The 23,777-nt window shown below is 42.6% G+C and overlaps 3 protein-coding genes across 4 annotated transcripts in view; 1 reads left to right on the top strand and 2 right to left on the bottom strand.

The window, feature by feature from the left end:
• The first annotated feature begins 3,138 nt into the window (after window positions 1–3,138).
• Window positions 3,139–8,608, top strand: mcrip2 (MAPK regulated corepressor interacting protein 2). Of its 2 annotated transcripts, none has more exons than XM_020621010.1 (5): window positions 3,139–3,729; window positions 3,878–3,947; window positions 4,819–4,952; window positions 6,533–6,671; window positions 7,710–7,775. In XM_020621010.1, exons 1-4 carry the CDS (start codon window positions 3,675–3,677, stop codon window positions 6,664–6,666), a joined length of 393 nt encoding a protein of 130 aa, XP_020476666.1. In that variant the 5' UTR covers window positions 3,139–3,674; the 3' UTR covers window positions 6,667–6,671; window positions 7,710–7,775. The 2 variants fall into 2 exon arrangements, with proteins under 2 accessions (XP_020476666.1, XP_020476665.1); XM_020621009.1 differs by having other exon boundaries at window positions 3,141–3,729; window positions 6,533–6,634; window positions 7,710–8,608.
• On the bottom strand, window positions 8,033–22,471 carry slx4 (SLX4 structure-specific endonuclease subunit homolog (S. cerevisiae)). The gene is made up of 10 exons (XM_020621003.1): window positions 22,363–22,471; window positions 17,445–17,896; window positions 15,774–16,038; window positions 15,280–15,464; window positions 14,944–15,090; window positions 13,589–13,758; window positions 10,797–13,213; window positions 10,063–10,162; window positions 9,550–9,855; window positions 8,033–8,988 (listed from the first exon to the last, which is right to left on the bottom strand). The coding sequence occupies exons 2-10, from the start codon at window positions 17,643–17,645 to the stop codon at window positions 8,604–8,606; spliced, it is 4,176 nt and encodes a 1,391-aa protein (XP_020476659.1). The 5' UTR covers window positions 17,646–17,896; window positions 22,363–22,471; the 3' UTR covers window positions 8,033–8,603.
• The window catches only part of crebbpa (CREB binding lysine acetyltransferase a), a 66,146-nt gene continuing 63,349 nt past the window's right edge, over window positions 20,981–23,777 (bottom strand). Inside the window, exon 33 of the mRNA XM_020621002.1 lies at window positions 20,981–21,313. Coding sequence (XP_020476658.1) covers window positions 21,015–21,313 — 299 coding nt within the window. The 3' untranslated portion in view covers window positions 20,981–21,014. The remainder of the gene's footprint in view (window positions 21,314–23,777) is intronic.

The raw sequence follows: 23,777 nt of genomic DNA, 5'->3' as shown, positions 1-23,777 counted from the left end.
AAATAACAGTACTGTATGTGGAAATCCAGTAGGATGGAACAGAGGGTCAGAAATGGATCGGCAATGAAATAGGTGGGGAAAAATAGAATTTACAAAACAGAAAAGGCTCATTCAGAATAATTAAAAACACCTGTTTTCTTACAGGTACTTACTTCACTGCTCTGAAAATAGAATAAAAAGACATGAAGATTTGATTTCATACGATTGAACTGAGTGGATATAATATCTCTTTATAAAGGAAACAGTCTCAGGAAGTCCATAAAAATGCTTCCAGCTTTGGTGCTTTTTGCTTTGACACATAACCAAGGAAATTAAATTGTTGAAATGGGGAGTTGCAATACTTTTCTCAGGTGTTAACGGGGTATTTTGTTAACTGATGGAAAATCAACTATTAACATGTTTGAAACAAACAGATATTGTACAAAATATTCAACAATGGGAGTGTGAATGCTTTTCTTCTTCAGTACAACCCTCTGTAATTTGGCCTCTGTGCTGCTAATGCTGAGCCGGTGTGTGTTGATGATTAGCCTCTTGTTTGGGAGACTCAGGCCACTGGCCCCGATAGTACAGATGAATGTGGGAGGTGTAGTGCTGGATTTGGCCCTGGATAAACCTGTCTGAACTGCTTCGTGTCGTAGGTGATCTTTTACATAATAAATGTTGACGTCATCTCACAATGTGTGTCGTCTCTTAGGTCCACCCGAGCAACACGGGCTGCCTGTGGTAACAGCTTCATATAGCTAAGATCTTACAGGCATGTTATGAAAAGAATAATAGCAAAAGTGAATGATCTTAAAGATTTTTAAAAGAACATGGTTATTATAGGCTCTTGTGTGGCACTATACATGCTTTCAGTTCAAGTTGCTGTTGGAATTTATGAGTTATTACTTAAAATGCAGATACAAGAAAAGCTACAGAAGAAAAGTCAGTTTTATCTTCATTGCTGTTTTATCTATGTGTCCCATGTAGCAGTGTGTCTGCTGGTTTGGTTATTAGGTGAAAGGTAATTGCACCTGCTCCTTCCACTAAAATCCTGTCTCAGGGGCGTCACTGAGGGTGTGTGCATGCGTGTGTGTCTGGTGATCCAAATTCGGCATATTTCTTTACTTGAATGATCACACTCTAAGAATAACTCTATCAAGCAACGTTTGAGTAACAGTAATATTATTAGAGATCCCAAAGAAATTGCTACACATTGTTATACATTCTATTAGCAATTAGATTTAAAGAAGACGCATGCAACGCTTTCTTAGTCTCTCTTCCACAGTATGTTATTAAGCTTATCTGACAGAGTACTGTGACAAAGCCGTGTCTCTAAAGGAAGTTGTAGATTCTAAAAGCAATTATTCTAAAGCAAACCACTCTGTTAAACTGTGCAATGTTACTTCTCCTAGATTTGAGATTAACAGGGGGATAAGGCAAAGCTGTCCCATCTCTGTATATTTGTTTTTAGTAGCTGGGAAACTTCTGTCTTGCCACATTCAAAGCTGTATGCTAAAAGGCATTTCCATAGCTGGTAGATCAGTCAGGTAGCAGATGATACCACACTGTTCCTTAGAGATGCCTCTCAGATACCTATAGCCTTAAGTATTCTTGATCCATTCTCCAAAGCTTCAGGACTACGCCTTAATTTAAAAAATGTGAGCTTGTCTATCAAAAACTAAATTAAGTGCAATTTGTAACATCCCTATTAAAGATGGGATCTCCTACTTAGGTGTTATTGTTTCTAAGGATGTGTGGTCTAGATGCAGTGACAACTTTAAGCTTATAATTGAAAGAACACAGAAATAATTAAATATGTGGCTCCAAAGAGATCTTTCACTGCAAGGCAGAACTCTCTTAGCCAAAGCCGAAGGTTTGTCGTTACTCATGCTGCGACGTCTCTCCATGTCAATGATCACATCTCTAAAAATGTTGAAGGTATTCTATTTAATTTCCTGTGGAAAAACAAAAGACATGTAAAGAAGTCTATGTAATGAACACTTATGACACATGAGAACTTAACTTTCTTGATTTTTGCACTCTTAACAATACATTTAAAATTGGTTGGTTGAAAAACTATCTTTAAAACCCAACCTTAATATGGAATATTATTTCTGATCATGTATCATATTTGACATCTGATTTTAACCTCAAATTTGAGAATTTAGTTTTTGGTGTTTGTGGTCATTGTACAGGATGTTTACATGGAGAACTTTTTTTTTATTAACTTAATTGTCCTTCAAGGCAAATATTTTCTACACTAATGGAAATTTGAAATAACCAAACCCTACTTCCTATCTTTTTTTTAATTTCATCAACTTTACATAAAGACTATCTCCTCTTCTAACAATGCAGAAGCTTTCAAGACTTTTATGCTTTGTCAAAATAGCCTTTTATTAAGAATATATAACTTTCCCATTTAAAATTTTTCATTTATTTTATTTTATTTTTTTTTACTAAAGTGTGTGCTTGCCCAACTGTGTAAAGTTGCTCGATCACAGGTCCATAGAGACAACGAGAGCGGAAATTAACAGAAAATAAAATAAAATCCACAAAAATAAATACATTTGTCCTAGAGAAATTCCTTAATTAAGGGAACTTGCATTAAACATTACAAAATCATTTTAAAGTAGATGGTTTGCCAATGGTTGAATAATAAATGCATCTTATAAATATAGGTGTCAATCTTGTGTAAATACTAACACATATATAACTTTTTTTTTTAACTTAAAAGCAGGATTTTCCAAAACAACCTCTATATAACATGTTTGTTTTATTGGAACTACTTTCTACAGAAGGGGGAAAAAAGCTTCTGGAGTAGACCAAAACTATTTTTAGTATCAAAATAGCAACCAGATCTTTTTAAATTCAAAGCTGAAACTTAAAACAATGAAAGATACCTGCACCGAATTGTAAAGACTACAGCGCTAAACATCCGCTACCATTAGAAACCTTGTATTGTAATAAGACAGTGTGGCTTTATGAAAACTAGTTCTTAAGGTTTCAGTGGACATGATCGATCCACGTTTTGTCACGTAGTAGCCTACTTGGTGTCTTTTCGTGCACGACATGGTTGATTACAAATGAGAGCGTAATTTATTTATTTTAAATCGGCAAACGTTTATTCTGAAAATCCTGGCCGGAAGTCTTGCTCTTTATTCTTGCTTAGTTCTTGACGCTGGACAAGCATGGTGCGTTTCCGTCCTGATGAAAATATCAAAGTGTGCGGTGTCCTTGTATTGTCTCGGAGAGCACAGGTGTCACAGTCGGCCCCGGAACCTCAGCGGAGCGGAGAGGACAGCGTGTCCCCCACCGAGCGTCTGTCCTCGACCGATAGGATCCACCGTGTCCCCGGCATGCGGAGCCGCTTTCTCCTTGACTGACCTACACGCCGCCCCTCGCTGGAGCAGTGGACGTCACTCATTGCGCTCAGCACCTGCTGATTAAAAGGGGCAGTGGGCAACAAGTGAAAGTGAGTGTGTTTCAGGCTGCAGGCCGACTCTCTAGCAGCTGACCTGGGCAACAAAATAAGCCACGTTACGAAATTCTTCCAGTCGTGGCTGCGCCAGGAGCAGCGCACCGAGGAGTTGAAGTTGCGCAGCTGACCGTCGGTGTTTGCACACACAAATTTAAAACACATAAGTTTTAAAACACGAATACGGCAGTTGTTTGAGGAGGTTACCGGCGTTCACATGATGTACACAATCACCAGAGGTCCCAGCAAACTTGTTACACAACGGAGGACAGGTGAGTGGGCATCTTATCTAAAGCATGATGCAATGTGACGTTGGGCTGCTTTGGGGTCGTGAGGGACAGTTTTCGGGTTATTGCATCAGAGCGTCTCAAGTTAAACTGTGCAGAACATCACAGTTGTCCCCTGAACTTTGTCTCTCAGGTCCCACACAACAGATCGAGAGCAAATTCAGCGACTTGAAACTGAAGCCGAGGTCTTGGCTGACGTCCAAGTAAGTATCCGCTCTGTTATATTTTGATGTGCTTTTTAAAAACATTATTTATGCGAGGTGTCGAGCGGCGTGGGCCCAAAATACTCTGCACGTGCGCTGTGATCATGTAACATCGGTATGACCTGGTTAAAGGTCCTGCATCCATTATCGGACAGGCCGTTTAAGTTTGTCCCAGTTTAACCCGAAATCGTTTGATTTATAACCCACGGCTCCCCTACCTGCGACTGTGGAGCCGCTGTGGGACTCGACGTGCCCTGTCATGACTCGGTGATTCCTCCAGGTGCTGCTCGTAAATAACATCATTTAGACAGCAGCCAGTTTATGTGTCTCATAAGTAGCTAAAGCCAGGCTAATACAGTGTATAATATAACAGCACAACAAACTAACAGGCTCTAATATAGCTCTTAATGTTTCAGCAGCAACATTACAACTTCCAAGAGGTCTTACAGGATTATATAAGAATGCGTTAATTAATAAAAACCAACAGGTTTTAGGGCCAGTGTATCAATATGGATAAGGGCTTCTTTTTACACTTTGCATCAGTATTTAATATATAGATCTACTGGGTAAAATCCACTGTGGAAGAGGTAAAATGGTAGGTGACCTATGTTTCAGCACAAGCCTCAATTGACTAGAATGCATTGCAGCTACACAAAGGACATCTACACTCTTTTCTTGCTATTGCAGAACACTTAAGTCCTTTCCCTGATAGTTGTTGAAAGTCATTCAACATTTGGTAAAGTAAACACTTGGCACAACCAGCGTAACCTTTGTCATCACTGTCAGATTTAAGTCTTGTGTGTAGTTAAGGTGCAGGCTGGCACAACTGGCAATCTGACATTTTGTAACTAACCCTGCCTGGTCTCTGCAGCTCTCCGCCGCCGAAAATCGTCTTCAACCGCCCCAATGGGAAACGCTACCACAGTGCAGCCATGCAGAAAGCCGACAGCCCGGCAGAGGGATTCACTCCTGCACATGAGGAAAACGTTAGATTTGTATATGAAGGTGAGGGTCACAAGATCAATGGAATAGTTTCACAGGGCAAGGTCAGGCCTCATGGGCCAGAGGCCGGATGAGAGCTTGGTGATCTTTCTCACAGGGTTACAAGAACAGAGGTTGTAAGGACTGGGACTGGAACACTGTGGTGGGCAGATAATCTCCTGCTTTCTCCTTGTCCTACTCCACTTTTCTCCCTGTTTGAGCAGCTATACTATAGCAACGGGTTGTAAAGGTTTACCACTGTAAATTCACAGTTTTGATTGGTTGCTGTGGTTCCACAGTATGACAGAGTTTCAAATCAAAAATCTGACAATGTATTGCTGTTCTTTGTCATATACACTATCAGTCTAAGTTTGGAAACACTTTTTTTTTCATTCAGCTAAACAAGAAAGTGTCCAAACAGTTGCCTGATGGTGTGTGACAGTAAACTGAATATGTTTGATTTTGCTGGACAAAATAAGAAATTTAAAGATGTCACCATGGGCTGTAGGAGATGGTGGTCTTATAATGAAAATAACTGTTGGTTGGAGCCTTATTTAAATATTTGATCAGCATTATTTCACTTTATTAGCAGTTCTACATGTATGTATTGGGTCAGTTAAAAGACTTTCCAATATAGTTAGTAGCTGTCAGTATTGTCTCCTCAATATTATCTACGCTTTGGCTGCTTAAACTATGTTAGATAATCATTAATGATTTGTTGATTCTTACCGATTCCTTGGTAACTACTCAAATATCACAGTGACACAAAACCACTGTGCTTTTTGATGAACTGTAAACATGTTTGTTAGTATTCATAACTGTAGTCTTGTACCAAATTGGGGTTAACACTGTCCCAGCTGCCCAACCGTTTATTCAAATGAGGTTGAATGTACCAACAACCTTTGTAACAACAGCCTCACAAGATGGGATTTAATGTGGCACTACTGCAAGAACTCAAACTGTCCACAGAGAGTGCTTCAGAAGTGTTTATAGACGGTAAAACCGAACAATGATTAAAAACCACCAGGCTTAAGGTTTTCCCAGCATGTCTTAGTACTGGACAGTACTTCATGCCCTGGTGGTCATCAATGACTTGTAGAGTTGAATTGGCTTGAACCAGCTATTTGGGCTGCTGCCGCTAAACACTGTTCGGTGTTGTCCTCCTGTGAAGTACTCTCCAGGGGAGAGTACTTCAGTGGTCACACCTAAAGACAGACCTCTGTCATAGTGTATCCAGCTGTTTGAACACAGAAGGCCCCCCTTCCGCCGAACATGTTCAGTATAACAGAAAAGCTGACATTAAAACAAACATTCCCTCCAGGCAGGGAGATAGCGGTTGCTTTGTGTTTGTTCTTTTAGATTTGACATCCTCACATTATTTTAAATACACAGGCTGTGCAAACTACATGTAAACATTGTGTGGCTGGAAGTTTGCATATAAAATGAACTGCTGAGCCCAGAGCCTTGAGGTTTATCTGAGATGAAAGTGGAACACCTTCACCCAGAGCTGATAAACGCACACCACAGACCAGTGCAGGGCCAAAGGCAGATTGTCAAGTACGCAGTTAAGGTGTATTCAGCATGGACTGTTTGTTTGTGTGCAGCATGGCAGGAGGTGGAGCAGAAACTGGGGGATGGTGGGGAGTCGACCAACAGCCAGGGGCCCATTCAGTATGCTGAGAAGACATCGAGTGCTGCAATGAAGAGTACGTACCTACACCTCCTCTCTCCACGTTGATAAGGGTGATTTTTGATTAGTATACAATCCCATTCAGTCACCTGCTAAAATACAACAAAGTGAACCCACGCTCTTTAACTCTAATCTTACTACTCAGTTATTTGGTGTCCTAACAGATAACCCTCTTTGTGCTCAGTACCTTTGAACCAGTAATCTCATCATGTATTTATTATTCCTGATTATTTAAGCAGTGGAAAACAAAATGGCTGCCGTCATCTCTATGCAGGAATTCTGAGTGTTTTTGGCTCACCTGTATCTATAGCCAGAGGGCAACTGTTGTAATAGTTTTCTTTAATCTGTAACAGAGCTTCTATGAGAACCTGGCTGTTGATTGGCGCATGCCACGTCTTGCTACACACACACACACGCCTACCTGTCTGCTCCAGTTGAAAGCTGGTGCACTTCAGGTCAAGTGAGCCTTGGTTTTTCATAAACATAAAGAGGCTGGTTTGAGGAAGGTCAGTGTTGTTGGCCTAAAATATCTCAACAGTCATTGGCATGAAAGCTTACAGTTTTGGTTTGAACCTGCAAAACTGACATTCCCATAAGCCCCAACTTTGCTTTTATTTAATCAACAAACGAGATAATCTAACATAGCAAATGTCATAAACATCCGTGTTAAATAATAGGTTAGTATTCTGTTGATGTTAGCATTTAGCTCAAAGCCCTGCTATGGTACAGCATCACAGATCTACTCACACAATGTTTGACATTTGTTAAAATGTTTATTTCTGACAGCACTTTGACATTTAATGCATATATGTTCTTAATATTTTCCCTTAAGACAATATAATCTTTCTAGCACAGATTTAAAGTTATAAAATTTCCAGAGAAAACATTGTTTGATATAATGCTAACAGTAGTACTAAGTAACAGTTAATTTCAGTTAATTTTTTTTCACCACCCTTGGGTTTCTTCATCTGCATAAGTCAGGTCTCGCCTCTGTCTAAATTGAGTTTGGTATACATGTGACAGCATTAACAAAATAAATCACACAACTTGGATTACACTTTTTGTTCTCTGTCATTTTCTCTTCTGTGCAGACTTTGTGCCCATAGACCTGGAGGAGTGGTGGGCTCAGCGATTCCTCGCCAACATTGCCAACCTGTCGTGACTGTAGGCGGCTCTGAGCCAGGACAGGAAGAAGCATGCTGATGTTTCATTAGTGAAGGCATCACAAGAGTGAAGAGGAGCAGAATCTGTCTCCAGGTTCTGTGGTTTAAGTGGGTCGTGCTTAATTTCGAATCTGATTTGACACCCCATGCTTCACACTGCTGTACAGAAAATGAGATGCACAACACAAAACTGCCCCTGATGTGACAACAGAGCCCTGACTGTGAACTTGAACAGCGTGGACCTGATGTTGTTGCTCAGAGGGCCCGCCTCTCTCTACTTGAATGATGTATTGGAGAGACGTTAACATTTTTCATGTTAAAGAACCTGCCTCCTTTCACACGTGTGCTCAGCTGTATATATGTCTTGGCTGATCCTTTGGATATAAAATGATTGAAGCAAAAAAGTAAAATGTTTCTCAAAAATTGCTGTATACAATCACTTATTTCAATTTCCACACATTCTTGATTTAGTATTAATACAAGGTGAAATACCAAATGCTAAGGACTCATTTTTGTGCCATTATGTACAGATGACGACAGAGGGGCTGTGAAATGTATTTCATACATCTGTGTGGATGAAAGGCATCATTTCTGATGGTTTTTATTTTTGACATTTTAATACAAACCCTATTCTGAAGAAATATTTGAATGTTTGTTTAAAAAAAAAAAGAAAACAGTAAAACCTGAAGCCTTCATTGGACTAATCACTTGTTGGTTGTCCAGGAATAGTGCTCATAGATTATTATTTTTTTTTATGGCCTATTCTCACAGCACCTTATTTGAAGATTTAACATTCCCATCACTGAAGTAAAACCCGCACTTTTAAATCATGGCTGCAATGTCTTTTTTCCTGCTCTTACCCTTTTCACCTGCTGCCTTTGCCCCCTTGCCTTTCCTCTTGCCCCACCTGCGGCTGGGCGCAGAGTGCCCTGGCTTAGCTGTGGTGAAGGTGATGCACTGAGAGTCCAGGTAGTCCACCAGCTTGGCAGCTCCCAGGCGGATTCCGGCCGCCTTGAGTCTCTCCTGGAGCTGACACAGGACCAGAGGTTGGTACTGGAGGATCTGAGTGTACAGTCCGGAGTCAGACAGGATAAAGGAGCGCACTGCCTGGAGGCGATCCTTGAGGCGATCTGCCGCCTGAGAGGCAGAGATGCCACCATTGCTGTCTGAGTCGCCATCGGAGGAGAGGCACAGTTCTGAATTGGACCTGATGAAAGAGGAAAGTGGTTAGATGCACATACCGCAGCAAAGTTAGTTTTTTCTCCCCTTTTTCTAATGTCAGTTTCTCACAGCACTCCAGATATTTACTTTACAATGATATAAAACAAAGAGCAGCTATAACTCAAATGTAAGAAGCTGGTGCCATTGCATTTGGCATTTTTACAGTATTTAGACTAAATTATCAAAATACATTCACTGGCCTCTTTATTAGGTACACCTGTACAACTGTGTGCAGTTCAATGCAACATTCTGCCTTAACATGTTTATGAAGCTCAAAATGTTTGTTTTTGGTGATAAATGTATAAATTCAATTATATGTTCATTATTGAGGTCATAGGTAAAGGTGGTGTTGCACTGGACTACGTTATATTCAGAGGTGTTCCTAATATTCTGACTCATGTATTTCAATGGGCAGGACAAAAATATACAGACACCTCTGAATATAACGTAGTCCAGTGCAACACCACCTTTACCTATGACCTCAATAATGAACATATAATTGAATTTATACATTTGACAATCTCACCAAAAACATAGTGCATAGTACCGTTCAGATTCTTCACTAGCAGCAGTTGAAGAGGTGTCGGAGCCCTTCGAGGCTGACAGCAGCTCTCCCTCCTCTCCACTGACGGCAACAGGCGCGCTGGGCTTTTTGAAATTTACTGTCTGGGTGCAGGAGACTGGCCTACTGCCAGCGGCTACTGAACGGGCGGGAGGAGGCTTCGTTCGAGCAGCCTGACCCGCAGAGGGTGCCTCATCTTCAGAGTCCGAACTGACAAGCTGGTGGGTGTACTGGTGGATCTCCTTCAGTTTGAGGATCATCTGGCGCTTCGGTAAAGGCCGAACACCAAACCTGCACAGAGGAGAACGTTAGAGGCACCTGTGATGGACAGACGAACAAATGGACTAAAGGAAGATGACCTGAGGTCAGATCTGGACAGACTAAGTTAACGCCCTGTGGGACGTAATTGCATAGGCTCCTCAACTTACAAAAAAAAACAAAAAAAAAAAACTAGACCTTCTCTAACATGAGAACAGGGATGAGAGAGAACCAACTGACCTGTTGAGTTTGTTCTTTAGCTCTGGTGTGTCCATGTCAGAGTAGTGGGGCATGGGGGTGATGGGCACCAAGGACTGACGGTTTTTCTTGTGTGATGACACTGATAAGACACAAGTGGACAGTCAGATTTCTGCACAGGAAACCAAATGAAATAACTGTTCGTCACATATTTGTAGAAATCCTGACCTTAATCTCTTCAAATTTTTAATACACACAGCATATCTGCTGTACATCTCCAACAGTGAGACATCATTCACGTTATTCATGAAATGATGTTCAAGGCTTAATGGTGTTAACAGTGAGTGGTAGTTTGATAACTGGACTTTGAATGTTTTCATGGAAACATGACTATAATGGATTCACACATCCATTTCTTTTATGCAATTATTTGTATAATGTACAAATCAATAAAATGTAAGAATAATAAAAACTATCCAATGCAGCTTCACAGTGTCTGTGATGACACTGTGATGACATGCTCAAGTATGCTTTGTATAATCAACACTCCAAAACCCTGAAGATATTTAATTTAAAATAACACAAATCAGAGAAAAGCAGTAAATCCTCACACTGGAGATGCTGGGCCGTTTTTGTTTGACGGTCGACTCGTGCAATTAATAAGAGAACACATATGGCTGAGAGAAAATGCATCGGCAACTATTTTGATAATCTATTATAAAATAACTTTTTGAATAAAATGCCAAAAATTGACCAATTGTTAGTTTTCGACCTACTGGGGGTTTTGAGCCTGGCAGAGGGGTTCACCCTCTGAAAGAGAGGAAGAGCCTCCTCCTCTTCTTCCTCCTCCTCCCAGCTGTCCCATATTTTTGTATCCATGAGGATGTTGTTGATGTCCGGTGGAGTGCAGGTGGTGGGGCCAGGCGGTGACGGGGTGAAGGAAGAGTGTGCATGAACCTGTACACAGGCTGGTGGTTGTGCACTCTGGGCTTTGGCTGGAGAGGAGTTAATCACACTGCCATGACAGTTCGATGACTGGTTGCAGATGCTAGATGGTGGAGGCCGACAGTCAGTAGAGGGTGATAGTCTGGCTGTTCTTTCTCCCAGGATGTGCTCTTGCTGGTTGGATCCTCCACTGTCCTCCAGCCTCAGACTGAAGCAGCCTGGGTTTGCTTCTACATGAGCATCAAGTCCCCATGAGTCGCTAAAAGCTATGGGAGGCTCATCAATGAAGCTCTGCCGGAAACTTGAGTCTGCAACGTCTGTTTGTTCTCCTTCATCTCCCAGGTCTGCAGTCTCATTTCTAACTCCTACTGATTCAACTTCAGCCCCCCTTTTGAGTTCAGTCCCTGTGTTGTCACACCTGCTGGATTCAACAGAGCATCTACTTTCACTGTGTCTCTGCAAACTTTGTAGACCTCTGTGAGAGAAAGAAGAGGGTGGATCCGAAGGGTCGGAGAGGGGGGAGAGATGAAAGTTTCCTAACTCTGTCTTCTCTGAGCTTTCTGAGAGTTTCCTCTCCTTTCCTCCACCTGTTGACTTCTTTTTATCAAGGTCAGTGTCGAGTGGGGAAGCAGCCAGATGAAACGGAGGGTGGTGGAGCTCTGTATGGAGGGGAGTACTGCTGTAAAGCTGGAGATGGAGGGGTGTATCCTGCTTTGAGGACTCTTGGAGGGGATGGGAGTTTGCTGTGCTTGAGAGCTTAGGTTTGGACAGGGCCAACACTTCTCTAGCTTTACTCGCATTGTAACTGCTGGTTCTTTTAGGAGAAAGGCTGAGATCCAAGCTGGAACCACAGGGAACTAACCTGTCCAACTTCACCATGGAGACACTACCTTCTGTTGGGCCAGCGGGGGCTGAAACTCTGGTTGGACTGGTGGAGGTCTGAGGTCTGTTACCTGATAATTCAGGGGAGGAGAAAACAGAAGAGGGTAAGGAAACCTCACTTTTAGGGAACAGCTGCATCCTGCACATGCTGTTTTTGGTCTGGGTGGAGCTGGACCTGGAGCTGCTTCCAGGCTGCACTGGCGTGGTGGAGGTCTGAGGTCTGTTACCTGATAATACAGGGGAGGAGAAAACAGAAGAGGGTAAGGAAACCCCACTTTTAGGGAACAGCTGCATCCTGCACATGCTGTTTTTGGTCTGGGTGGAGCTGGACCTGGAGCTGCTTCCAGGCTGCATTGGCGTGGACGGGATCAGCCAGGAAACTTCAGGAGAACAGTCTTTATTCTCAGATGTAGGCTGCTGTGGTTTGATCTGGGTACAGCTCTTCAGGCACTGCACGGCGCAAGGAGAATGTGGAGATGGACTGCGGGAACTAAGAACTATCTCCATCTCCTCGCTTGAGTCAGACAAGACTATGACCTCAGTTTCCTTCTTGTTCTGAGGTGAATCAGGAGAAAGAGACACACAAATACCATTAGGTCCTTGGCTTTCTCGTTTTAAAGGCACATCTAGTTTATCAGTTCTCTCATCTCCACCGCCGCCCCAGTCACCCACTAGACCAGGGGACAGACCTGGTATCGGCAGGTTGGATGTACTGAGTGGAGATCTGAGGGAAAAGTCGTCGACTACGCTCGCTGAGGACTGAAGCAAAGTTCTGCCGGACAGTTCGGATGAGGGTTTAGGAGAGGACTGCTGCTGCTGGGATCGAGGAGAGTGTGTCTTCGATGGCCCAGATGCAGAGGGTAAGGAGGAGGGGTCTGCTTCCTCGTCAACCCTCCATGGGTCTGAGAGTCTGAGGTTGGAATCCAGCTCAAGTTGAGACTGCACTGTCAAGCTTTTTTCATTGAAGCCTCTTTTAGGCTCTGTCAGTTTTGACAGCAAGTCTTCTCTGTCTTCTCCCTCATCTATCTTCCACTCCTCCTCCTCCTCACCACTGTCTTTTTCCTCCTTTCTCTTTCTCTGCGTGGCGGCAAACTCGTAGATTGCCTCCAGTTCCTCTTCATTCACTTTCTCATCATGCATCTCTCTGTCGCCTGATACAAGGTCATTGCCATGTTGATCTTCTTTCAACGCTCTCTCTTCATCCCTTCCTCCATCATTATCTGTCTCCTCATCTTCTTCGTTCCACATAGAGCAGAGGAGCTCCATGAAGGCCTCATCTGTTTGGTTGTTGAAATTCTCCTCATGCTCATCAGCTGCTGCCTCTTGTTGAAGTACACAAAGCTGCCGTAGCTCCTGCAAGTCAAACCTTAACCAGAAAACGAAGAGAGAGGAGTCAACATACCAATAAACTGATTTTGCTGTGTTTTCTTGTATTTTTCCTGTATACAGGGGGTCACTTCAAAAAATGTTGAGTCAAACGACTGTTCTGAGATGACAGGGTATTCTTCTCTGCAATCGTGAATTAAAAAAACAGCAGCAACAACAGAAAAGTAGAGCAGTTTTAGTTTCTTTACAATAGACAGCCCATAATATATGAGAACAAAATCAGGAAAGTGAGATTAGCTACATCAGAACTGGAACATGCAGGTTTTAAATGTAAGGCTGATCAAAGTGCAAGGTTTGGTTTAAAGTATTCTTTAAAAAAAAAAAAACTATAAAAAAGCTTAGGGCTGAAACGAACCTGGATGCCAGCTCGAGCACATGAGGAAGCAGCGAGGGTGGGATGGAGCAGCGGGCTGTGTAGAGGTACTGCAGCAGAGCCAACACTGCCGGTCCCGGGACGTCATTCATCAAAACTCTCCGAGCTGCAGGCATGTTATCCTCCTGCACCCCAAAACCACTCTCATGCACCTGTGAGAGGAGCGGAGGGTGGATGAAAGAGGAAAAAAGTTAAACGCTGAAAAATCTCAAAGGACATGGGTCTAAAAGTGTTGGTTTCCACCTCGCTGAAACAATGAAATTAAAAGTTCTTTTGTTGTGCATACCCGCATGTCTGTGGTTTATCACAGAACAAAAAAAGAAGCTGTGAGAAAAGCGGTGATATTTAGCATCACACCACATGTCGCTTTCTGAATGAAAGTGGTCTTCATAGAAGAAGACACTTTTGAAAGAAAACATAAAAAACTAACTGGAGTTTGCTAAACTGTTTGTTGACAGGCCACAATACCTCTGGGAAAATGTCAGGAAGATTAAATGAAATGAGAACTTTTTTGTCACATCAGTTCACAGTGAACAAAACAAAAACATCCTTCAAAGACAAGAAAGTAAACCGGGCACGGTTTCTGTTTCGTCTACGTTCAGCACATGAAATGGCACATGCCACGTGTGATGACCTGAAGCCACAGAAAATCAACAAAATATCACGGGGCGTCCGATAGAACAGTGAACAGCACCGCTGTGTGGTCAGAAAATGCAGGCAACATCTCCTCCCAGTGGCCCAGAGCTTTTGATTATGAATCAGAAACTCTGCAGACAGGACACGCGACTCATGCTGAGCTCGTCATATCGCTTGCCTCACGTGCATCTGCACATCATTTAAATGAGTTTCCCCACCCTTGCCAATACATAAAAAGCGGCATGCCTGCAGAAGTGAATGGAACACAGCCATTGAAATCAGAAGATAATCAAGACATTCAGGAAAGAAACATAGCTCCCAGTGTTGGAGAGCTCTGTTCCAGTAGCAGCTCATGGCTCCTCCAATAACCCATGGAGTACATCTAAAACATCAAGAATGGATGAGCAGAAAACACTGGTGTGTTCCAAAGTGGCCTGCTTGTTGTCCTGATCTTAATCCACCTGAACAACAGCCACATCTTTCTTTTTAATGTGGCCCCAAAAATTGAGACACTTTGGAAAAAATTCAGCAATGATTTGTGGAATCTGCAAATTGAACTGAAATCTACTCTTAATTTGTCTGCTTTCAGTCAAACTGCATTTATTACCAGAACATTATGCAGATTTTTTTGTGTACCTCATTTAAAAGCAAAACAAAAACTGAACCAACAAGACTTTGCCACACACGGGGATGATTTTTACCATTTCTGTCAGCAGGGGGCAGCGAGTGTACACCATGAAGGAATGAGCAAAGTAGACGTCTCCACTGTCCACTTGGAGCTCCACATCACTGAGCTGAGGGTTGTTCACCATGGTACTCAGGTCTGACGCCAGTCTGGGCAGTGCCACCTGCAATGGCCACACCAGTCAAGACACACTTCAACGTTTCTTATTATATAAAGTTAGAACTACAAAGTAAATTTACAAAGTGTTTTAATTTGAAAATTGGCATCCATATGTAAAACTCCAAGGTTAATAAATCTGTATGTAGAGAAGATCTGAACCCTTATGATCTCTTGTGACTTCAGGTGATCCTACCTGCTCCTTATCTGCTCCTGGCTGACCAGTTTCTCTCCTCACTTGGCTGTTGGTGTCCTTTGAGTGTGGGTGCGTCGGCTCTGGCAGGAAGCCGCTCACCCAGAGGTCATCATGCTCCTCTGCCTCCTCCAGGACAAATCCACTCAGATGGAGGTTTGCGGACAGGCTAGCACTGCTCTGCTTGTCTGTGAGAACAAAGGCAACCAGGACCAGATCTTAGGATCAGTTTACAAAGTGTTTACAAAATTATATGAGTTGATATGAATGTATTCTTAAGGAAAAACAACAAGGCAGCCTAAAATGTCAGCTTAAACCATTAATGTCAGTTTTGCTTCCACTTTGTTAGTTTAAGATTTCTTGCATTTCCACTTCATAAAACATGAAAACAATGCGTTTTCTATAGACACTGCGAACGTTTGTACTGTTTACTTGGGTACACGTTATAACTCCCCAAAGGTAAAGAAATATTTTGCAGTTCAGTCTGTGTGTCTTACATTTGTCAGGGCCAGAGGCAGAGAAGCCACACTGTGTGAGGGTCATGCCGTCTTCAGCCAGCTCCATCAGGTCTCTCAGGGCCTGGCTGCCCACAGGGAGCTGCTTTGTCTCTGGGGTGGGGAGAGCTGGGGAGCAGGAGGCAGCAGCAGTCTGGGAGGAGGAAGGCAGGATGGAGGTCCTTGTTTTTGTGACAGGACTTCCTTCACTCACAGGCTGCACAGAGGACTCGGGCTTGTTGCTGGTGTTAGAGAAGGCTGCATCAGTCTAGAAGTGGAGGAGACCACCATAAGATTAACTTAGCCGTGAGTCGATATCAGCTATTTGGTCAACTATTCAATGTGTTTATTTAAACAACTAAAATCAACTCTGTAAATGGAAATTGTGAAAATTAATTACAACAATTCATTACTCAAATTTTTTCATACCAAGTTCATTTTGTCAATACTATTTAAACAGACAGCACAACTGTAATTAATGTTTTTATTGCTCTGACACACAATGCAGTGAAATACATCTTTCAAATTTCATCAAACAGGAACGTCAAACCGTGACGTCACCTGATATGCCAGCTTTGCAGCTGACCATAACAATAGTCAAAACATGAAGAAAATCAATGTGTGTGGCTGTTGATTAGTGGTGTGTATCTAAGAACATCTTGACATGACATCTAGTGACATGTCATGACATTACACATAAGAAAATATTATGATTACCATTATGGTTACACATATCATAATAATAACAATAACCTCCTGCCTGCAAACTTTTTCTATCTAGTTGTCCTTGGCCATATGCACCCTGCAAGAAACTCATGAGAATGACTAAGCATTTAACAGCCTGAGCTAGACAGCCTGGCTCCACTAAACATTCCTAATACAACAAATATCTAACCAATGTCTATCTGACTAAAAAATTACCTAACAAAGTGGTCCGCTTCAGCTCTCTGAGTTCCTGGTCAAAAGAACTGAGAATTAGCCTTCAACCCTCAAGCTCCCAGGCCTCTGGTAGAGGATCCAAGCTTGAAGGAAGGGATAAGGCCACTCTAAAGTGGGGCGAGTGAGAAATGAATTTTTTTTTAATGTACATACATATATATATACACAATGTTCTAACAACCTCCTGTAAATCACTCTGGATGACTGCATAAATATAAATGTCCAGACCTGTTCGGATGGTAAAAGAAAAGGCCTCCATCCTCCAGATCCACTATCTGGGCTTCCGCTGCCTCTCGGTCCAGCTCCTGCTGCAGCTGCAGGGCCAGAGCCTCATCGCTGTCCTGGAGCTCAGGGTGAAGACCAGAGCTGAAGGATTCGGCTGCACACAGAGTGGTGGGTGGACCTTTTGCATTACATGTTATCTGATCCACTGTTAATATAGATACACTGACAATGGCAAATTTAACTTTAAAAATTGCATTCCACTTAATACATTTGATTGTATGAGATGTTTACAATATTCTTTATAAACTCAACATTAGATGCATCTGTATGTTTGACCATCATATTCATAATACTTACCATACTCTCCTTGTGTCATAATATTTTCCAAAAGCATACATTAGCAATGTAACCAAAGAGTAGTGAAATAAACCAGATATTTATCTCCACTGCTTACTGGATAAAGAATGTAGCAGGTTGGAAAGGTGTGCCAAAAGCATTATGCCACCTCACCTTGTATTTGTGGCTGTTGAAGAGGAACACAGTCGTTTGCTGGCTGGCTCTTGTCCTGGTGCACCATCTTTCGTGGACTGGCTCTCTTGAACTGTTGCATTCTGCCAAGTACACTGTCTTTTGCTCTTGGCCTTGCTGCTGAAGGCACAGCTGACGACCCGTCATCTCCTGAATCATGTCCAGTAACTCCACTGACCGCATGCTGTTCTGATCGGGCACTAACAGGGTGGGTCCCAGAGTCACCTTTTTTATCGTTACTCCTGCTCTGGTCTTCTCCTTCACCTGCCTGACTGGGGGGCTGATGCTCTGCTTTCCTTGGCTGTCTGGGCTCGGCTGCCTTCTTGTGGACACGTTTAAGCGGCTTTGAGCAGAGATCTACAAAATCCTGGTCCGAGTCATCCATGATGGTCTATTTCCACTCACATTAAAAGACCATGCCAGCATGTCCCCAGCTGCAAAGAAACGTAGTTTTAGTTGAACCAACCGTGACAGAGGACAGTTCAGCACTCCATGTCATCCATCTTTAAAAATCCAATAGCTATGACATTTCAGACAAACTCACCTATACAAAATTATGTTCAAATCTTCAGAAATAAGGTTTGAAAGCGTTCGTTTGTCTGAAAACATCAGTTAGAAAACAGTTAGCCTGCTTTCTGGTCATGCTAAAACCATATTCTCACCGAGGTTTAATGAATTAGCTGTTCGCCTTTAACTTTCCGTCTCATTGCTGCTGCACGTCGAAGTGGCGCCTTTTCTGTATCACACAATATGTAGCATTATGTATTAATTAACGTTATACATCAAAGAAAATCCAATTTGGTTGGTTTGCATATTAACCGCTTCGTTTTGAGCTTTAGGTCAATTAACCGTAAACAAACGAATAATTAGTTACTCTCGAGGTCACGTGAATGTTAATGTATTAATATGAACCTGGGAAATAATTCATAACATTTATTTTGGATTTTAATTCGTCTCAACACTTCAACGAAAAAAAAAAAACACACTAGTGAGTTGATCATATCTAATGCAAAACTCCAAGTGACAGACTGAAGCAGAATCTTGCTTTAAAACGGAATTCACACACGCCCAAAACCTTCCTGTCCCTTAACCCTTACATTAACTATTGTGATTCTACATGTAATCCATAAGGAGTTAATACCTATCTAAATTTAAATCTCAAAAATACATGTACATCCACAGAAAAATCATGTTTTTATCCCATGTAAAAACTTGTTCCTTGAATCAGAGGGGATTGCATCACATGACTTAAACTTAAGATTTACATTATGCTTCCATAAATTGAAAAATGTAGAAATAGTTTGAATTTAGTGTAAGCGAATGTTTTCTTATTACATATTAAACATTTTAAATTAATATTTTCCAGTTATTTAGTCCAACCTGACTGGGGTTCATTCATAAAAGAGCTTACCTGGCCATTTATTAATGCTTTACACTGGAAGCGGATGAACTCCATCATGTAAAGATGAGACAAAAAATGCACTTACCTTTTACCACATCCCTGCAAGTTATTGATACAAAGTTTACTCAAGTAGTTTTGTTTTCTGAAATGTTTTACTTGCTGCATCACTACACATCAACGGTCCTGCAACAAACACTTTGAAGATCTTTAGGTGTGTGAACAGTTTCCATTAGAAAACACTGAGGGCAGAAATGTGGAGACACAGGGCTTCACAGTTAATGAGGCATTTTTTTCTGACACCTCTGGCTATTTTTCCACCCACCGTTGCTGGTGATCAGATGATAAAACACTGCTGAGTTGAAACAAATAAGCACAAACTAAGAGAAGGAGTGGTGTCTCATTATTCAGTCAGAGTACTGGAGTTCTTCTGTTGCACACAGTTTATTAACAATATGGTTTATAAGTAAGAAATGAGTCTTTTACCAGTTTATACAGTGATTCATTCTCTCTTATATTTATAGTATTTTGCTTAACTTGATTTACAATAGGAGAAAAAGTAAATCCCCCCGATTCAAGTTTCTGTGAGAGAGGAATGAAGGTTGTTAAAACATTGTTTTCCTCAGGGTGAATCTCAAATGTGCCTTTCATCCCCAGATAGCACACAGCTTAGTGTAAAATTTAGAGGATGGGGCGTCATCCGAGATGTGGCCAACGACAACCGGTGATCATTCCACCTCAGCTTAGGGGGCTGGTCTCTTTCTCACATTCTCTTTACACTTTACAACATTTGTATGACAAAAGTATGACAAATTCTTTTTACTGTCAAAACAGTCATTTCCTACACCTGCATGACAGATTTTTCCCCCTCAAATTCCAGCCCACAGGGATGTAGGCTGCAGTCTTTGTTGTGTTGGTGAAACCAGTCAGAGCTGTGTTTCTTTTAGTGACTGTGAGGGTTTGTGTCAGTGTCTTCATGTGCGCCCGCATACATGCTGTGTATACACAACCAGTCGCAGTACGTTTCCTATTTTAATACAACTGAGTGCTCTTTGTAACACAAAGGGGAACGGAGCGGTCTCTGTCCCTGAACACACCGTCTCAGAGTAATGGTACAACACTAGATTACAAATGCCAGGAATGACAGATTGAGAAGAGAACAAAAACCTGGCCCAATTCAAGACAATTTACACTTTTAACACAAAAAAGCTTTAAGATTTTTTTTTCCAAAAGTACAAAATAAAAAGATATGAATAATATAATGCAATTGTACATTTTCTTAAAAAAAAAAAGAGGCATGAAACCATACCAAAAGCAAACCAAAAATAAACTGAGTATTGAACACATTTGGTCTCCACCAAAAACATATTCTTTGTGATTTGAATTTCATTTAAAAAGAACTTGAAAATCCCTCAACACCTTAAGGAAGAAACACCCATCATTTGAGTTTGGGAAACAACTACATTCCCGACAAGTGTTGACTTTTTTTGTTTGATTTTTTTTTTTTTTTAATCACAACCATATTTTCTTTTTACAACGTTTGAGACTATTTACATGTCAGTACAAAAACCGTTCTTGACCTTAGAAAGAACAAAGCCCTCGAATGAGATAAAGAGTCTGAGGGGAAGCTAGGAGGAAAGGGAAAAGTGGGAGGATGGGTCCCTGGGAGCGAGACAGTTTTTTTTTTTTAGTTCCCAGAAGAAATGCTACAACCCCTCCACAAACTTCTCCAGAGTGTCCCCTGTAGCATCTCCCACCATCCCCAAGTCACTGTTCAGCCCTCCTCTGTTGGGCGTGTTAAGCTGCGGTAGCATAGCGCTCTGTTCTGGTGTCCCCAAGTGCCCCTGCTCCATAGACTGCAATGAGGCCCCGAGTCCCGGGTGGGGGGAACCCGAATGTGGTGGAGGTGGATGCTGCGGCGAGGGCTGGGGCTGGTTCTGGACCTGTGGTGAGGGACTGGAATGTGGTATCTGACTGACTTATTAATTTCTAACACCATAAGGAAGAAATACCCATCATTTGGGTTTGGGAAATGCTACAACCCCTCCACAAATGTCTCCAGAGTGTCCCCTGTAGCATCTCCCACCATCCCCAAGTCATTGTTCAGCCCCCCTCTGTTGACTCATGGGGCTTGGCTGGGCAGGGGAGCCCATCTACTGCTTGAGGACAGCCTGCTGCTGCTGGGGAGGTTGCTGCTGTTGCTGAAGCATTCGCTGATGGAGCAAGTTCTGGGTGGAGTCCATCCCCATACCGGGCTGTGCCATCTGAGTCAAGGGCGGGAGCTGGCCCATGGGTCCACCAGCTGCTCCTGTGCCTGCCTGCGTGGCTATCTGTTGCTGTTGCATGTGGAGCTGGGAGTAAGTAGCTGCTGTACCCTGTGCCTGAGCAGGGAACTGGCCAGGGTGGCCTTGAGCCATCATTCCCTGTTGTTGTTGTTGTTGTTGTTGTTGCTGTCTTAAGAGCTGTCAACGTTAAAGCTCCTGGATCTGGGGGTTGATGTTGTGAGCTGCATTCATAATTTGCTCTTGAGGCCCTAATGCTGCCATACCCTGCGCAGGAGGCTGCTGAGGGAGCATCCTTGGCCTCTGTACCACCCGTCTTGGCATGGCCATGGCCTGCATTGCTGCCATGCTGGGTTGCTGCTGCGTGTGGCTGGCATGGTACTTGGCTATTCGCTGTTTGATGAAAGCAGCCATTAGCTGAGGGTTTGATTTGAGGATGTTGAGGACTTGCTGCTGTTGCTGGAGTGAGCTGGGAGACTTGAGGGTGTGGAGAAGGTCCTGCAGGGCATTGGCGGCTATAGCACCAGGTCTTTGAGGTGTTTGTGCCCAGGCACCAGGCTGCTGTGGTATTAGCATCCTCTGGCCTTGCTGAGGTTGCTGCCCAGGATGCATCATGGCTTGCTGCATGGTCATGGCCTGCTGTGGGGTCTGGCATGGGACAAGGCCCGGTTGTTGAGTTTGAGCTGCTTGCATAGGTCCTGCAGCTCCAGGACACTGTCCTGGGGCCATGCCGGGTGGTATGACCTGTGGTCCCCGCGGCCCTGACACCATTTGCATGGGTGGCTGCATTGGGATGGTCATGCGCAGCTGTGGCTGCTAAGGGTTCATAGGCAAACCATTCATGTTGACACGATAGTTCTGCTGGGCCCTTTAACTTGAACATGACCGCCCCGTATCTAATACATTTTTACAATAGCATTTCTGGAATTTGGTGATAAACCGAAAATGTGCACATATAAAGTGTGACAAATAAAACCAGCAATTGTCATATTGCGTGAAACCGTTTCATAAAAGTGGTAACGTTACCACTGGGTTAGCTTCTCCCACATAGTATCCCCTTAACCATTAGCGTTAGCAAGTTAGCTTACAACACGCAGTGTTGACTCAAAATTCTACTATAAAACCCGTTTCACATTATGTCGCATAAACTAATATCATCTTTGACGTAATACAACTCTTACAGTGTGCATTTAACTCTTAACATGTAGTGTTTACCAACCTGGGATAAAGAATAGACAGAGCGCACGTGTCAGCAGCTTTACTTCATGAACTAGAGGAATTATTCTTCCTCTGACGTACCCAAGCCTACTCTCCACCACTGCTGCGCGTCATGCGCCATCTACTGGCCAGTCTAGGAAATACACCCAACTCAAAACAGACGTAATAGAACCCAATTGAATATTAGCAGTAGAATAAAATAGTACAATAATAAAATAAAATTATAAGGGAGTCACTTTTCTTTGCGTAAACTATATTCAAGCCTCTACATATACAGGGGCCACTTCAAAAAATGTTGAGTCAAACAACTGTTCTGAGATGACAGGGTATTCTTCTCTGCAATCATGTGAATTAAAAAAACAGCAGCAACAGAAAAGTAGAGCAGTTTTAGTTTCTTTACAATAGACAGCCCATAATATATGAGAACAAAATCAGGAAAGTGAGATTAGCTACATCAGAACTGGAACATACATGTTTTAAATGTAAGGCTGATCAAAGTGCAAGGTTTGGTTTAAAGTATTCTTTAAAAAAAAAAAAAAACAATAAAAAAGCTTAGGGCTGAAACGAACCTGGATGCCAGCTCGAGCACATGAGGAAGCAGCGAGGGTGGGATGGAGCAGCGGGCTGTGTAGAGGTACTGCAGCAGAGCCAACACTGCCGGTCCCGGGACATCATTCATCAAAACTCTCCGAGCTGCAGGCATGTTATCGTCCTGCACCCCAAAACCACTCTCCTGGATTGTGTGGATGGTAACAGTCACTGTCAGTGGCCAAATTTTGGATACCTCAAAAGGGCCTGTAGAGCTGGTGCATCGAATGTTGTGACTGACACTACGTTCAGAGATGTGCTGTGGTATTTTCTTTTTGCTTTATGTGTGTGATACTTTTGACTGAATGTGCAGGATGTAATTTGTATTTATATACATTCTTATTTGTTATTCATATAAAATGTAATATAAATTGTTCACAGGGTTTGATTTATATTAACTCCGTTTAACTAACTTGTGGTTCGACTGATGGGGGGCTCACAGTGTGTTAGCAGCAGGGACATTCTGGGTCTCCTCAGCCTGTCTCTGCAGAGCCTGTAGCAGCACAGCCGGAGAGATGCCCATATCTGTCGAGCAGCGCTTCAGGTGCGCTGAGCGACTCTTCCGGGATGTGCTAGATTGGCTCCGAGTAGCCAAAATAGTAGGAAACAGACTCAAAAAAAAAACATCATCAGGCTCCTCAAATCAATTATTTATTTAAAAATGTGCCACCAAGATACACATGCCAAAACCAAACAGTTAACTTCACATAACTGAAAAATAGTTAACTTCTACCCTCCTTGGTGTTGTGTGCTGCATTTATCATTTGTCCTTGAGGCACTAATGCTGCCATACCCTGTGCAGGAGGCTGCTGAGGCTGGTGAGGGGGG

Source organism: Monopterus albus, unplaced genomic scaffold (assembly GCF_001952655.1).
Source record: "Monopterus albus unplaced genomic scaffold, M_albus_1.0 scaffold252.1, whole genome shotgun sequence".
NCBI classification, from domain to species: domain Eukaryota; kingdom Metazoa; phylum Chordata; class Actinopteri; order Synbranchiformes; family Synbranchidae; genus Monopterus; species Monopterus albus.
The sequence above is the reverse complement of the archived record's forward strand: the minus strand, read 5'-3'. Positions and strand labels throughout refer to the sequence as shown.